This window comes from Phaethon lepturus, unplaced genomic scaffold, assembly GCF_000687285.1.
Source record: "Phaethon lepturus isolate BGI_N335 unplaced genomic scaffold, ASM68728v1 scaffold18898, whole genome shotgun sequence".
NCBI lineage: Eukaryota > Metazoa > Chordata > Aves > Phaethontiformes > Phaethontidae > Phaethon > Phaethon lepturus.
Genome location: NW_010558490.1, coordinates 17,284 through 32,027, shown reverse-complemented (window position 1 = coordinate 32,027; position 14,744 = coordinate 17,284). Strand labels below are relative to the sequence as shown.

Sequence of the window (14,744 nt, the reverse complement as noted above, 5' to 3'; positions counted from 1 at the left end):
CTCCCCAACACGCCCCGCTGGGCGGTGGCACGAGATCACTTGCAGGCCCTGCGCTCCAGAACGTGTTTATTGCAAACCAAGGGGAAGGGGGGCAGGGGGCAAGGCGATGGCCTGGGACCCCCCTGCCCACGCACCCCGGGCTGGGGGCTGGTGGGAAGCAGCGAAAGCCAGGCTAGGCCCGGGGGGGGCCGCAGCACTCCCACATCCCCCCTCCCAGACCCCAAAGTGCCGTGCCAGGGAAGCCCAGACATTTCTGGGGCTACCACCCCCTGGTATGGGGGCACTGGGCCAGTGCAGCACCTGTGGGAGACCCTGGAGCAGGGCCCAGCGAAGGGAGCTGGGGGTGCCAGGCAGGCAGGGCAGCAGGCAGGGTGCAGGCAGGGGCAAGCTCTCTCCCCACGTGCTCCCCACCACCCCCACTGCCCATACAGCTCCACCTGCGAGGAGCAAAGCTGCCCCGTGTCAGGGTGGGGAGGGATCTGCACCCCCAGAAGCCCAAAAAGAAGCATCCTCAGCTGCCAGAAATAATAATTATGTCACCCAACAAGCTCTGTCTATTCCTGAAAAACAACAGAGCCGTCGCCAGCGCGAAGCGAGGAGAGGAGAAGGGTCCCAGGCGCTCGGGTTGCCTTGGTGACGGGACGTAAATCTGCATTCGCCAGGTTTCCCTGCATGCACATCAGACCGCCGAGCCCAGTGCCGGTGCTGGGTGGCGAAGGCAGTGGAAGGGTGCTGCCAGGGTATATTACTGGCGAGCGGGTTACGGGCGCCAACGTTGGGTGTGAGGGTCCCAGGTGGGCATCCAGGTGGGCTTCTCCTCTCCCCGCTTCATTTCTTGGCCGTTTTTCGCCGCTGTCAAAACTGCACAGCACCAGGGGAGATGTTGAACATGGAAGGGTCGAACTTCTGGCCGCGGAAGGGGGAGCCCTCAGTGTCCCAGCCCTTCTTCAGCATCTCATGCACCTTCTGCAAAGAGGCCACAGGCTCCCGTCAGGCCAGGATTGACCCCACGCCTTCGCCTGTGCCCCTCGTCCTCCCTGTCACCCCAGCTGAGGGTACAGGTTCGTCCCGCAGGTGTCAGGGCTGCATGGCCACCTGATGCATCGAAGGTGGGGCTCACCCCTCTGCCCTGGGTGATAGTAGCACCGATTTCCGAGGGCACACAACCACCCCCGTTCTTCACCCACCCTCTTCCTGTCTGGGAAAGGGCAGACGGCACACAGGGCCAGGCGGGAGCAATGGGCAGCAAAAGGCAGCTCCTTGGTCAGCTCCTTTTACCAGGGATGGGACCCAGGGACGAGACCCAGGGATGAGCCGAGGGTATAGGGCAGGGCAGGGCAGGGCAGGGCTGGGCTGGCGGCGTGAGGCGGCTGGCACCTACCAGCTCATGGCTCTGGGGCTTGCCCTGCAGCTTCTGGTGGTAGTCGAAGGTGAGGCGGTCCAGCACGGCATGCTCCTCCTCGTCCACCGTGGCCATGGAGCGCTCCTTGTTGATCTTGTCAATGTCAATCTGCTCCTCGCCTTCCAGGATGGCATTCCACCAGTACTCATCCCCTTTGTTCAGGTTGATCTGGGGATGAGGGGCAGGTCAGAGGACAGCAGGGAGGGGAGCCCCTGTCCTGCCCCTGGAATGTGTTACCCTCTGCCTGCCCCACACCTCCGTGGCAGCAATGCTGTGAGCTCAGCCATGCCCACACATCACAGTGCAGTTGGAGTCCACCCGTGAGCCATGGTCGCACTCACCACTGGTCAAGCCCCAGGTCCCCCGACATGGCTGGCAGAGAGGGAGAAAGGCTCCCTCCCTTCCTCCCTCCCTCCCTCGGTGGTCTGAGAGCTTTGCACAAGCCCACCACGGCCCTTTACAGCCCCAGCTCAGGCTTTTGGGCTGGAGAGCACAGCTGAAATCTTGGCTGATGCTGCAGGCTGAGGCTGGGACAGGCGTTCTCCAGACCAGGGGGTCTGCCTGTGGGTAACGCCAGCCCGATGCAGCAGCAACATGGTACAGGGCCCGGAGAGCTGGGCTGGCTTGTGTATAGCCACCCAGGAGCCGAGAGCCCGGGGACCTGTCAGACGAAGAGGCCCTGCTCAGCAGAGTGTGGGGCTGGGGCTGCCCAGCATCGCAGCGCTGTGATTTCACGTTTTGCTAACCCAGGAGCCCTCGCCTCAGTTCCCCCGGGGCTCGCTCTGTGGGTGGAAGTGTGGGGGCAAAGGAGGCGAAAATGTCACCTGCCGCTCCGTGCTGCCTCTGCTCGCTGCCAGCACCTGCCTCCCATGGTACCGCAGCTTGTCAGCTGGCCCCAGAGGGATGGCCTGAGGAGATGGGACATTCCCTTGCCTCCAGCCGACATCCTCGCTGGAAAAAGCCACCAGCCTTGCATGGAGCCGGACAGCCAGAGGCTGGGTGCCAGCGAGTGCCAGCACGACCATGGGGCATCCCACACCAGGAACCCCAACTTGCTTTTTTTTTTTGCCAGGAGGGGTGGGCTTCTTTCTCCTGTATTATTTTAGCAATAATCCCAGCAGCAAGTAAGATTTATGGCGCTCGTCGGCCTCTCTGCAAAATCATCAATAAAGGCAGACAATACAATTTACTCAAAGCTCCCTGGAAGCTCAACAGCTCTGGAGGGGAAACATGGGCAGCCATTAAGTTACGGAGCCAGGCGTCACTCTCCGGTGCAAAGAAAAGGAACCAATTAATGCAGGAGGGGGTGGCTGGGTCTTAATCCTTCTGGGAGAGCACAGTCGGTAAAATATTCCAGCTCAGGGAAGGCGTCAGTTTTTCCAGCTAGACAGGCGTGCTTGTTCTCCTCTTAATTGCACAGTTCCACTTTCCAGGGGAAGAAGAGCCCCTGAGGATTTGGTTGTGGGCTTCCCAACTCTGGGTGGGCAGGTGATAGAATGGCAAGCTCCCCCAGGAACATCATCCCCTCGGCGGGCAAGATGAGCTGTGGGTCAGCTGGCGTGGCCAGCCCAAGCCTCTGGGAGGAGCACCCTCCAGGCTCACTGCTGCTCCGCTGGGTTTGAAACAAGAGGAATGTCCCTACGGTGCCACTGGCGAGGTAGGAGCTTCCCTGGTGGTGGCTTTGGTGCGAGCTGTGCTCTCACCGTGTTGCTGCTGAGCGCGCATGGCAAGGCCCTGCTTGGTATGTCCCCACCAGAGCCAGGCTGGCAGCAGAGGGATGAACGGATGCCGGAGGACTTCATGGCTTATCAGGCATCACCCCACCTTCATCCCAGAGCACCAGGGGAAGGAAAACTCATCCCCTCTCCCTTCCTCACCAAATTCCCTTCTTCCCGTGGCACCCCACCACCAGTAGACACCAGGGAACCCCCACAGAGCCACAGACCAGGTGGGAAACACCCACGAGACCCGAATCCCCCTCATCCACAAACCACCCCCGGCAAAAGACAGTGGAGCGGCTGCCCCACAACCCGCCCCGGGCAAAGGAAGGGGGGGGGGCTGCCGTGAGTGCCAGCCTGGGGATCCTTTCCCTCCTCCTCGCCCCATGCGTGGCCCTCGCTTTATTTACCGCATACTGTTTCCCACCCTGCTGGGAAGACAGAATTATTCATTTCCTCGCCAGCTTTTCTGCGGTACGCATCGCTACAGCACCGAGTGCTTTGCAAACAATAATTAATTAACCTCTGCAGCCAGCCTTGTGCGCACGGGGGAATTTGCTCATCCCCCTTTATTCCAGGGGGAGAGACACAAAAGTGGGACTCGCTCTGAGGTGGGAGCCCCACTTTCTAATGAAAGCCTCTGAAATGCCCACGGGCCAGGACAAAGCTCTCTCTATCACCTTGCATTTGGGGTTTTGTGGTTTGAAGTGGTGCCAGAGCACTCGCCGTGGACAGGTCTGGCCTCCAGGATGGGGAGTGCAGGCTCAGGTTGATTCTTGGACATGTTTCTGCTGACAGTCTCCGTTGATTCAGCCCAGCACTCAGCTGGGTTCTTGGGATACGAGAGCTTGTAGTGATGGAGACACAGGCGGGAGACTCACTGAGCGCTTGGGTGCAAGAAGGTCGAGGTAAGGGAGAGCCGAGAGACCGCTGGCAGATCTCTGGGCTCAGCCCAGGCAGGGTGATGCCCTGCAAGTGCCAGCCTTTATCCATCTATGGAGGAAGGCTCTGGTGCTCGACCGACAGCACCACACAAGGCTGCATGCTCCCTTGGGGAGCGCCCTGGAAACACAGGGGGGCTCCGGGAGGGAGCAAGGATTTTTTTGCAAGGACAAATCTCGACCTGATTATACTACTTGTTTTGAGACAAGGAAAAGCTTTGCCTGTGCTTGAAGCTGCCGCTACAAGTTTCCCAGCTGACAGCTCAGTCCGACCCTCCAGGGTCCTAGAAATGCTGGTGGCCATTTGCCAGAGGAAGGATCGGGTCCCTGCAGCGTGCCCAGGCTCTCAGTCAGACTTTGGCTCTGCTCTTTAGGCTGGCGGGTCCCAAAGGGCCTCCTGGAAGGCAGGGAGATCCTGCACCCACAGTCAAAAGGGGTAAAAGCCCAGCCGAGTCTTTTGGGGCTCACGGGAAGGCCAGAACATCCTCTGCAACGTCAGCCTGAGGAGAGGGAGGCTTGCAGGGGGGACACACCTGCTGCTGTATCTGAAGCGGCAGCATTCTCGTCCTGCAGCGCCCATGTTCCCAAAGCCGGTGTCCGAGAAATGAGCTGTCAGCCATGAGGGGAAGGGACCATTCCCACACCGGTGTGCTCGGTGCTGGGCAAAGCACAGGGGCTGGGCGAGGATGGATCGCAAGGAGGATCGCTGCAGGTGGAGATGGGCATGCGGGAGGGTTGGGACGCTTGCCAGGCATATCTGTGGCCAGGAAGGATCCTCCCGTGATATGCAAAGAGGCGGACAGGTGTCATCAGCATGGACATGGCATCATGTCACATCTCCATGCCCTGCTGGGAAGGTCACAACGCTTTGTTGCTGGTGTTGGGCTTCATTGTAGCACGAGGTTTCTTCCCAGATCCTAAATACCTTGTCAGAGCTGGAGAGATGCTGCCAAGGGATAGAAGTAGGCCTTGGAAAAACAACCTCTCACCACCTGCCTTCCTTCTGGAACAACAGCAGCCATCACCCCAAAAGTCAGTAGGAGATGTTTAGTGGGTATGGAGGAGGCAGCAGGCAATGTTTCCAGCAGTGTGTGCACAGAGGGCAGGGCGGAGGGAGAGCATCACAGATTATTATTAACTTGGCCTCGTGGCTCATGAGATGACAAGCCGAAGACTGTAATAGCTGTTGAAGGCAGGACTTGGTGACAAAAGCCCAAGCGTGGATAACAAATGCTGGAGAGGAGGAGAAAAGGAGAGGGAACAGGGGGAAAAAATCCTCAACAACGAAAATAATCTCAAAACGTGTTGTGCACAACACCCAGCGGAGATTTCTAAAAACAGCTCATGCAAAGTTATTTTAATCTCACTTTTGACAAGCAAGCGGGTGTGACAGAGAAGGGAAAGCACAGGGATTATACCCCGGACTGGGGCTTTGGTTTGGCACTGCAGGCAGGGGCACGAGCCTGCGACATGATCCCAGCAGGAGGAGGTGTGGACAGAGCCCCCACCACGCGTCGCAGGCATCGGCAGAGCACTCTGCTTCGAAATGACGCCCGCTGCATTTCTGCTGTGGCCAGGCTGTTGTGCAAACCACAGTTATGCCAAAGGATGAGATGGGAGACATGTTGATGCTCAGCCCAGGCTCCAGTAGGTAGAACCTCATGAAACAGGAGGGGAAAGGCAGAGCGGTCTCTGAGCACCAGGAAGAGGGGAGTGCTTGGGCTGCTGGAGCGTGAGCAGGCATGTGATGAAGAGGATAAATGCATAAGAACACCAGATAGGATGGGGAAGGCAGAGCTGGGAGGGGTTATAAGACAAATCAACCTTAACGATAAGAGCTTGGGGGAGAAGGGAGTCCAGTTAATGGGAGTCTGTGAACAGTCATCCCAGAAGGGACCTGAGCAAGGGACAGGGAAAGCCAAGGATGTGAAAGGTGGCTGTAACAGCAGCCTGGAGAGCTCTGGGATCTCGACGATACTTGACACGTCTTGCAAGAGAGCATGGGACACAACAGCCTCTCTGCACAGAACTGTGACTTTCCCTGATGGACAAGATAAAGCACCTCCTTGGCACACAGATTAAGTTCTGCCCACAGGGATTGCCTCAACTCACAGACCACGAAAACTCAAGCATACACAGGTTTTTCTCTGGACAGAGCCACCGAAGTGCCCCAAGCAGTAACCAACGTGGCCAGGACCTCCTCAGATGACTCCAGCCCTGGCACTGGGTGAGTTTGGTTTCAGCTGCATTCCCACCCTGTCAGGGGACGCCGTCCCCTGGGTGCCAGGAAGGGAAGCCAGGTGGCACCTTGCAGGATCTTGCAGGACGAAGACACTCCCAACCACCGCATTCAGAGTTCACACGGAGCTGTGCAACATGTGGACACACGAACTCAGGTACTGAAAGGGCCTGTACACCCCATCAGCCCTCCAACCAAACCCACACGGCTCCTGTCCAGTCCGCTCCCAGGCGCTGAATGAAGCAATTCATTAACACATGGGTGTCTCCTGGTGAATGAATTGGGAGGAGTCGCAAACCACTTTTGGCTACTCTGTGCACAGAAAAAGGAGATGCTCTCGGATGAGAATTACTCACTCTGCTCCAGTTACCTTACAATTCTTCAAGCAAAATTTCATCCCACCATCAATATGCTGGCAGCCAGCTGGAGATCCTCACAACCGTGCGCTCGTGCTAATTCAAGGCAAGACCCAGCTCTAGGGTTGGAGGTAACGGGACTGCTCCCCGTGCTGCCTGTGGCCACTCCAGAAGGCCCCGAGTCTCGCTCACCCACGCGCCGTTCCCATCATCCTCTGGCGCCGGGTATTTAACAAACATTGCCTCCCTTGTTGATCCTGGGAACACCCACCAGGGACTCCCATCCACACCATGGAGCAGCCGCCCGTTGGGCCACTCTCTTTCCCAGAATTGTTTCTCTTCCCAGATCAGCTAATTTTCAAGAAGCTTAAGAACATTTAAAAAATTCAGGTTAATGATGCCACCTCCTCCTTTTTCACATCCTCTCAATGGCCTAACAGAGTCGTGGAAGCTCCTCTCTCTTGCAGGGACCTCACCCTTTTGGTACCAGTTTGTCATCCCAGATGATCCATACAGATCTGCAGTGGCCAGGTGGCATCTGCACAGCCTCCCCACGCTCCACTCTTGGCACTTCTGCCTCCAGCAGCACAATCCCACTCGATTTCTCGCTGCAGGGGCAGGGGTTAGCTTTGGGTACCCATCTGCTGCCACCCTTGTGACACGGGATGGAAGGCTTGAAGCCTGCTCCTTCCCTTGCAAGGACGGTGCTGCCTGCACAGGGTCAGGAACCGCTTCACCTGCCTGACCCAGGCAGCCAGCATCCCCTCCTGAGGCTCATGACAGCCTTGAGACTCCTAAAACTCTTCTGGGAAAGCCTCTTGGTGGAAAAGGAGTGGGCAAAGATGGCCACAGGTGGCAAAACCCCACTCCCAGCACAATCCTGGCCCTGAAACGTGCACAGGAGTTTGGCGACTGTTTGACACTTGAGATCCCAGGCTGATGGGCAGCAACGCAACACCCAGGACAGTTTCAGCTGTGGACACAGCCCTGGGGCCACAGCCCACCAGACAGCAGAACTCACACCCTCAGCCCAGACATCTGGAGCGCACCAGAAATGAGTCATGAGGCTAGGAACCCACCAGTAACACACTGCTGTGTGGCAACAGTCCCTGAACCACCTCGACAGGGAAGATTTGTGGTGCTGGGGTGGCAGGCACACAGCAAGCCATGGTGCTTGCAGAAGGAAAATGGAAAAGTAGCCACAGCAACTGCTTCAAACAGAGCAAGTAAGAAACCCGAGGCAGGACAGAAATGAATGGCAGGGAACAGGCATCTGCCAGGATGCTGGGATAGGGCCGGGAGAGTCGGATGGCAAAGCAAGCAAGGATGGGCACACAGCACTGGCACCGTGGTGCAGTGCCACAGCCTCTCTCTGCTGGTGGACCCCATGTGCCGGGACCAGGGAAGAGTGACCACCTCTACATAACAGATGTGCTCCCACCACCACAGGCTGGAGCTTGGGGACGCTCCTCACCCAACCTGACGGATGTGTTGCTTTGCCAGCACCTCACTGATGCTCATCTGGAGGGACAGCTCAGGAGCTGGATGCAGGGCATGGCACAGAGGCAAAGGCAGAGTGAGCTGGACATTGGATGGGGAAAGCCAGACACGTCCAGATCTGGCTCAAAATTCCAGCTGCTCCGGTTTTCTAGGTCAAGCCCAGCAGAGCTGCAAGCCAAGGTGCAGAGACATGGCTGGCGCAGACCACCCTTACCAAAACGCACTTCCCTGGCTCCAGGCTCCAGAGAGAACTCTCCATGTTGATCTTGTGGGTGAGCTTCCCTTCCATGAGGACGCGCTGGCTGCTCCCCTCCAGCACCGCTACACGAATTGCGCTGCTGCTGATATCCACAGACACCTGTGGAAACACAGAGAGAGAGAAAACAATCAGGAAGGTTCCTGCTTGCCCTCTTGCTGTGCTAGTTGGGGTGTGGGGTCAAGTGCACTTGCTGGGGATGAGAGAGAGAGAAGAGCTTTCAGACCTGCATGTAGCAGGAAGGTGGGAATCCTGCTGTCAGAGCAAATAGCAACAAATCAGAGGAGAAAGGAAACCTCTCTGGGGAACAAAAGGCAGCAGGGCCCAGCAGACAGAGCCCTAGAGGATTTGAGGCAGCTGGTTCTGCTTCCACAACTGCCCTGTGCCTCAGTTTCCCCACAGAGAAAACCAGCAACGCTACAGGCCTCCTCCATACAGTGCTCAAAGGTCGGACACCCACTTGCTGTGACTGAGCTGTCAGGGGCACAGCAGGTGCCTGGCCGTCACCGTGTATGAGCTGGGCATGGGTGTATGTCTTCCTAGGAGCTGAGCACTTCCCTACCAAGCAGAAGTGATTTGGGGATTTCTACACAGGGAATGGCTGCAGCGGCTTGTCCCCCCTTCTGCTGCACTGAAAGCACACTCCTTGGCTCTGTTTCCACTGCCAGAGCCAGCACTGGGCTCAGCCAGGCCTCCCGCTGGGCATGCGAGGAGGGGCCGTGTGCGGGAGGGATGCTGTGGCACGGCTCCCCTTCTCCCCATCGTGGGGGCGAGGGAATGAGGCAGCTCCATCCCCAGGAATGGGGCCAGCTCCCGCCCACAGCAGCCATATGGGGAACCCGGCTTCGACCTGCTATGGAGGTGACATGGCTCTCCCCTGGAGAGACAGAGGCAGACTGTGACTTCGCTGTGTGGCACGCAGTACCCTCGGTCTCCGGAGAGACCATATGCTCTCTCCTTTCCCCTTCAGCCCTGAGCTGCCGCCAGCAGAGAGCACAAGCCAGGCTGGGGGACTAAAGGAGGACCTGGCTGGGAAGAGGCAGGTTTGTGGCCTCCGGCGCTGCCCCGTCTCTGGCCTGAGAGGAGGAGACTGCGGTGAGATTTGCCTGCATTCTCTCCCAGAGTTCCCCCAGATCTTCCTCCCGCTCTGCAGATCTCATTTGAAATGTTATTACATTATCCATTACCTAGGAGATTTCCAGTGGCTCACTAGCTCCACGCAGGCAAGAGACAGGCAAAGCTGCTTCAGCCAGGGAGGGCACCACGGCTGCATCTGATTGACGCCACCCAGATAAAGCCCCCAAACCCGCTGCACGTGATGGGGAGCTGCCAGGGCTTCAACCGGAGCAGAAGAGGCCCAGCACACACAGTGCAGGGTGACGCCGGGACTGAGCTCTGATGCCAATGGCTGGGAGAAGGAGTGTGGTTGCAGGGGATCAGGGAAGGGACGCAAGCTCCACCTCTGCCAACAGGAGAGGACGCCTGGCTTTCACCCGGCACATGGCTGTGGACAGCCTCTGTGAAAGCAGCTCCTCCTGTATGGGAAACATCTCCAGAGGCTGCAGCACAGAGCAGCTCCCTCCAGCCCCGGGGCTGAGGCCTCACCACAGGGATGAGGTGCAGGGATGAGGCTCTGCCCTCCACTACCACCGGCTGCCCGGTCCCCAGGTGCAAGGACAGGGTTGCTGACACCAGGCTCTCAGCACAGCACAGGGCCTACCCAGAAAGGGTCAAGAGAAAAAAAGTAAGGTGACCGCCATGTCGTCTTCTGTGGGAGCTTCTTTGGGGTGTGGAGGGCCAGGGAGGCTGGAGATATAGAAGGCACAGACACAGCATTGCGGCTGTGGGATCCATGGGGACAGGATCAATCTGAGAGGGGTTTTATTCCAAGATGGCTGCACAAGACAGCTAGTGAGGCTGAGGGACATCTTCGCGGTGGCTCTGGGACAAGCAGCACATTAGGAGAGGGAGTGGAGAAACCCAAATGGAAGAAGACATCCAAACTGGGCAGCCTTAACCCAGCCACTTCGTTGGGCAACCAGCCAGCACAAGAAGCAATCCCAACACTCACTTCTACCTGCAGGCAGCAAAAGGGCCCCTCTTGGCATGCCAGCCCACCAGGAGCAGGGACAGGAGCAAAGCACACACCGCTGGAGTGCCCTTGACTGCCCTTGTGTGGAGAGAAATGTCCAAGAGGACTCACACGTGCATGTGGTGGTGGCCGATGAATGCAGGGTTTGGTGCACGTGGGCAGTGGCTCCTTCTTGGCTGCCTTGGTGGAAAAACCACCTCTGCTGAGCATCCCCATTCCACTGGGGAGGGTGGCTGGGCTCTCCGAGGGGCTACCCTTTCTCTGTCCACCCCCTGCCATCCAAACCATGCTGCTGTGCTGCACTCATGGCTCGCGTGGCCAGCAAAACTGGGGTTTACCAGAACTGGGTATGGACAGCCTGCACCTGACCACAGGCAGCAGCTGGGGGCAAGCCAAGGGTGATCCCATGGGAAACATGCTGTCCCAGCAGCACAGCCATGAGCAGGGACACCCCAGAGACTCCAAGGCTGCTTGTCCCCCACCATGTGCTCCCCATGAGCACTTCTGCCCCCCAAAATGCCTGACTTTCCCGGCGCTCACAAGGAAACCCAGATCTCGGCTCTCTGCTGTGGCTTTCCACCACAGTAATTTCTGTGCACACTAAAACGCCCACATCCGCCCACACAAATCAAACAAGCAAACACAAACCTATGAAGGAATCTAGCTTGTCTCCTCCAAGCCAGGCAAAAAGAGAGGCTTGTTGTCATTATCTCTATTTAAGTGCTCAGGAAGCGCTTGGATCCATGGGCCCCTGTTGCGCCTGTAAGTAGATCAGAGAGGTGGAGACCACAGAGGAAGATGCTCCCACCTACCCCATTGCCCATTCTCGCTCCAAGGACACTTTTTTGGAGCTCCATACAAGGAAACCTTAAGCTCGCCCAAGTAAAATTGTGCCATAGCAACAGCCTGAATCCAAAAAAGTGTCATAAGGACGATTTTGAGCAGCATTAGAGCTGGGTGTGCTCTGAGCCCAGGGACCAAACAGGGGAGATTTTTAATCTTGCCTTGGCAGGCAGAAGCCAAAAACCTGGTAATATTTTAAAGAGATGAAGCTGTGTGTGGTGAATGTAGGGGAATGCTTCTCTTTTGGAGGAACCCATCAACAACACATCCCAAGTCCATGGAGCTTTAAAATGGCTCTGAACCATCCTGCTTTGGCCTGTGACCCAGCCTAACTGTTTCCAGTCCCCCAAGGCTGGAACTGATTTAAAGAATCACTTTAAAATTAAAAGTCTGCCAAGAGGAGCCCCAAAAGGGATGTACAAACCAAATACCAGGAGACACCTTGCAAGGATAAGGAAAAGTCCGACATCTGAATAATCGATTGCCCTGAAAGGGCAGCGCAGTCAGAAGCTGGGGCCAAGGGCATGCAGAGCCGCGCCACGGGCAACAGCATGGGAAGGAGTTGCCCAAATAATCACCCCCACTGACATGCAGGGGCTCTTCTGCAGTGATGGCACAGTCTTGAGTTGAGGAAAGGTCTCATCCCAGCTCCTCCGAGCACCTGCAAGGCCCCCACGCTTCTGAGTGGCAAAGGATGGGGTAGACAAAGCCTGGTGCTTCTTTTTTTTAGCAAGGACACAACTCCCCTGGCACAAAGGGCACTTCCCTGGGCACGGAGAGACACTGTGATCATAATATGATGCAAAGGGATGGAACATCTGTCTGGACGCTCCTGAATCCTTCCAAGAAACAGCCTGGGTTTGTTTTAGAGACCCACTGGGAGAGATGCATCTCCTGGTCCCCCTGCTGTCCCCATGGCAGCCATTTGCTCCCTCACCCCTCTGGTCCAGGTTGCTCCTGCCAGTTACACTCTTTTGGCATCATCAGGAGCTGTGTAGGCTGGAGCTGGTGAACAAACCCAAGTGTGCTCATTTCAGCCATCCTGGAAGCAGAGGAGAACGGGAGGTGGGGGAGTGCGGACTTCCCAAATGGAAAAATACAGGATTGGCCGTGGGGAAGGCAGCACTCTGGAAAAATAGTAGAGTTCAAACTTCTGGGTCCAAGTAACACCAGCTGTGGGCATGCTCCTCTTGAGTCCCTCACCAGGTGGGAACAGAAATGGTGAAGGAAAAATGACATGATCGCTCATTGGCCACGAACAGAGAAGGAAAATTCCTGCCTGAGCCAAGGAGGGAGGTGCGACCTGCCTACCCACACAGGCAGCCAGGGAAAGTATCTGGCCACTCAGCTTGTGCCCCAGCCCCAGCTCCCTTCCACCTAGAGCAGGTCAAGTCTCACACAGGCTGTGCCTGCTCTGTTTCCCTAGTGCTAGAAGAGCTGTTCCAGCAGCTCCTGCTTGCAAACAAAAGGCAGGAGACACTCCAAGCCAGAGGGGGCAACCGGGAAAGGAGTCTCCATCCCCAGCCAGGCTCAGACACCCATGTGTGAGTCTGCAGTGGAAACAGAGAGAAAAAGTGCAGAAAGTGCCATGCAGTGCCAGGGAACCCTGCTGGGGCTGGTGCAACAGGACACTGAGTTGCAAGAGGAATGCAGCCAGGCTGGGACCATAGGTCCCCACCAGCCACTCACAGCACCAGAGAAAAAGGCACAACTGCATCCTGCTCCGTCAGTATGAAGGACAAGGAGCCTTCCTGCTCCAAACACAGCTTCCCGGGAAAGCTGGGCACCCCAAGAGAAGGGGGAATGCTGGAAGACACACCATTAACACCACTGTACCTGTTTGCCTTTTATGATGTGCTTGGGCACAGGCACTTTAATTTCCAGGTCGCTGTAGTCTTGGGACCAGGCGTAATTCTCTCGCACAGCTCCGTTGTAGCTGTCGGGGTTTGTCTGGAACTGCTCCTGTCTCCTAAGGGGGAAGAAAAGGGTGACATGCTAAGTGTCAGAGAGATCAGAGCCTGAAGAGAGCAGGAAACCTGAGAACAGGATACAAGAAGCAGAAAGGGAGGGCAAAGCCTCTGCTTGGCAATCCTGCGAGCATCCCTAATGCTTCAGGCCGATGCCCAGTCTCTCCCTTGCTGCTGGCCCTATCTAAGAAGGGAGAAGGTTCAGGTTGGCAGCCCCAGGACGCAGAGGGACCCCAGCCACCCTGCCCATTGTGGGTGACTCATACACCCCTCTCCCCAGTGTGCCGCAACGGAAGTCAGGCTGCTAACGGGACAACTGGTGAGACACACAATAATTTGGCTGCCCAAAAAGTGGAGCACTGGCCCCCGACTGGCTCAGGGCACCTTCCCAGCCAATTCCGCTGGAGCGCAGAGCTCCTCTTCCTTTCCAACTCCCTGCTGCACCCACCGCACCCGTAACAGCTGAAGCAGGGAACACTGTCACACGCTGGAGGGTGTCTGCTGTCTCCTGAGCCACTGCCATGGCTGCAGAGGTGGTGGCCCACCACTGTGACCTGGGTCCACCATGTAAAAACAGAGCTGGTTGTTCCCCTCCCAATTTTAGCATGTTTGGGAAAACCATCAGCTGTTGTGATCCAGGCAGTTGCTGACACAGAGGTGATAGAACTGTGGAGCACGATGCCTGAAGAGCCAGCCCGGCGCAGCACTGGAAGGGGGCAACTAGACAAGTGGATCCCAAGCAACACTTTGAGCAAAACACAGCAACTTCCAGTTGTGGAAATCTCAAGAGAAGGATGAGAAGGCAGTTGTGAAGGTAGGACGGGATTTATCAGATCAATAAGCAATAATCAATACAGTGTTTCCAGTCAAGAAAGGAGATCTCCATCACACCCATGTCCCTTTAAACTGCTAGTAGGCTGAGGATCTATTCCATTGAAACCTCCCGGAGAGGGCTTTGAAATAAAATAAAATCTTTTCTAAAGATAGCTGTGGTGCTAACAAAAGGCAGAGTTATTTTAAAATGTTTTGATACGCACCTAGTCCTCAATCTGGAGCTGTATAAACACGGGGCTGCAGCAAGTTACGTAAGGGGGGATTGGTGACGAGTGGCCCCGGGGGGGTAGCCAGCCCTGGGGACCGCGTCTCCCTGCGCCCCACTGCCTTCCCAACACCCCCACACTGAGAAGCCCTCGCCAGCACCAGGCGGGGGTGGCTTCCAGCTGCATAGCGCCCTGAGGATTATGTAAGATCCATCGATTTTAATTCAATTAGGCTCTAAGACGGTCAGAGAGTGTTGTTAAAGGGGCTGTGTGTACAGACACATGCCCTTTTTTTTTTCTTGATGGTTTCGCAGGGTTTTACCTGCCCTGTTACAACCAGCCACGCCCTGGAGTTGTTTTGATCCAGTTCTCCAGGCAGCTGAGGCAGTG

At 56.7% G+C, this 14,744-nt stretch overlaps 1 protein-coding gene across 1 annotated transcript in view; it reads right to left on the bottom strand.

The window, feature by feature from the left end:
* Nucleotides 1–808: 808 nt before the first annotated feature.
* Nucleotides 809–14,744, bottom strand: part of NUDCD3 (NudC domain containing 3) — a gene marked incomplete at its 5' end in the record, with an annotated part of 28,741 nt that continues 14,805 nt past the window's right edge. Inside the window, 4 exons of the mRNA XM_010293082.1 lie at nt 809–966; nt 1,382–1,570; nt 8,371–8,514; nt 13,184–13,316. Coding sequence (XP_010291384.1) covers nt 856–966; nt 1,382–1,570; nt 8,371–8,514; nt 13,184–13,316 — 577 coding nt within the window. The remainder of the gene's footprint in view (nt 967–1,381; nt 1,571–8,370; nt 8,515–13,183; nt 13,317–14,744) is intronic.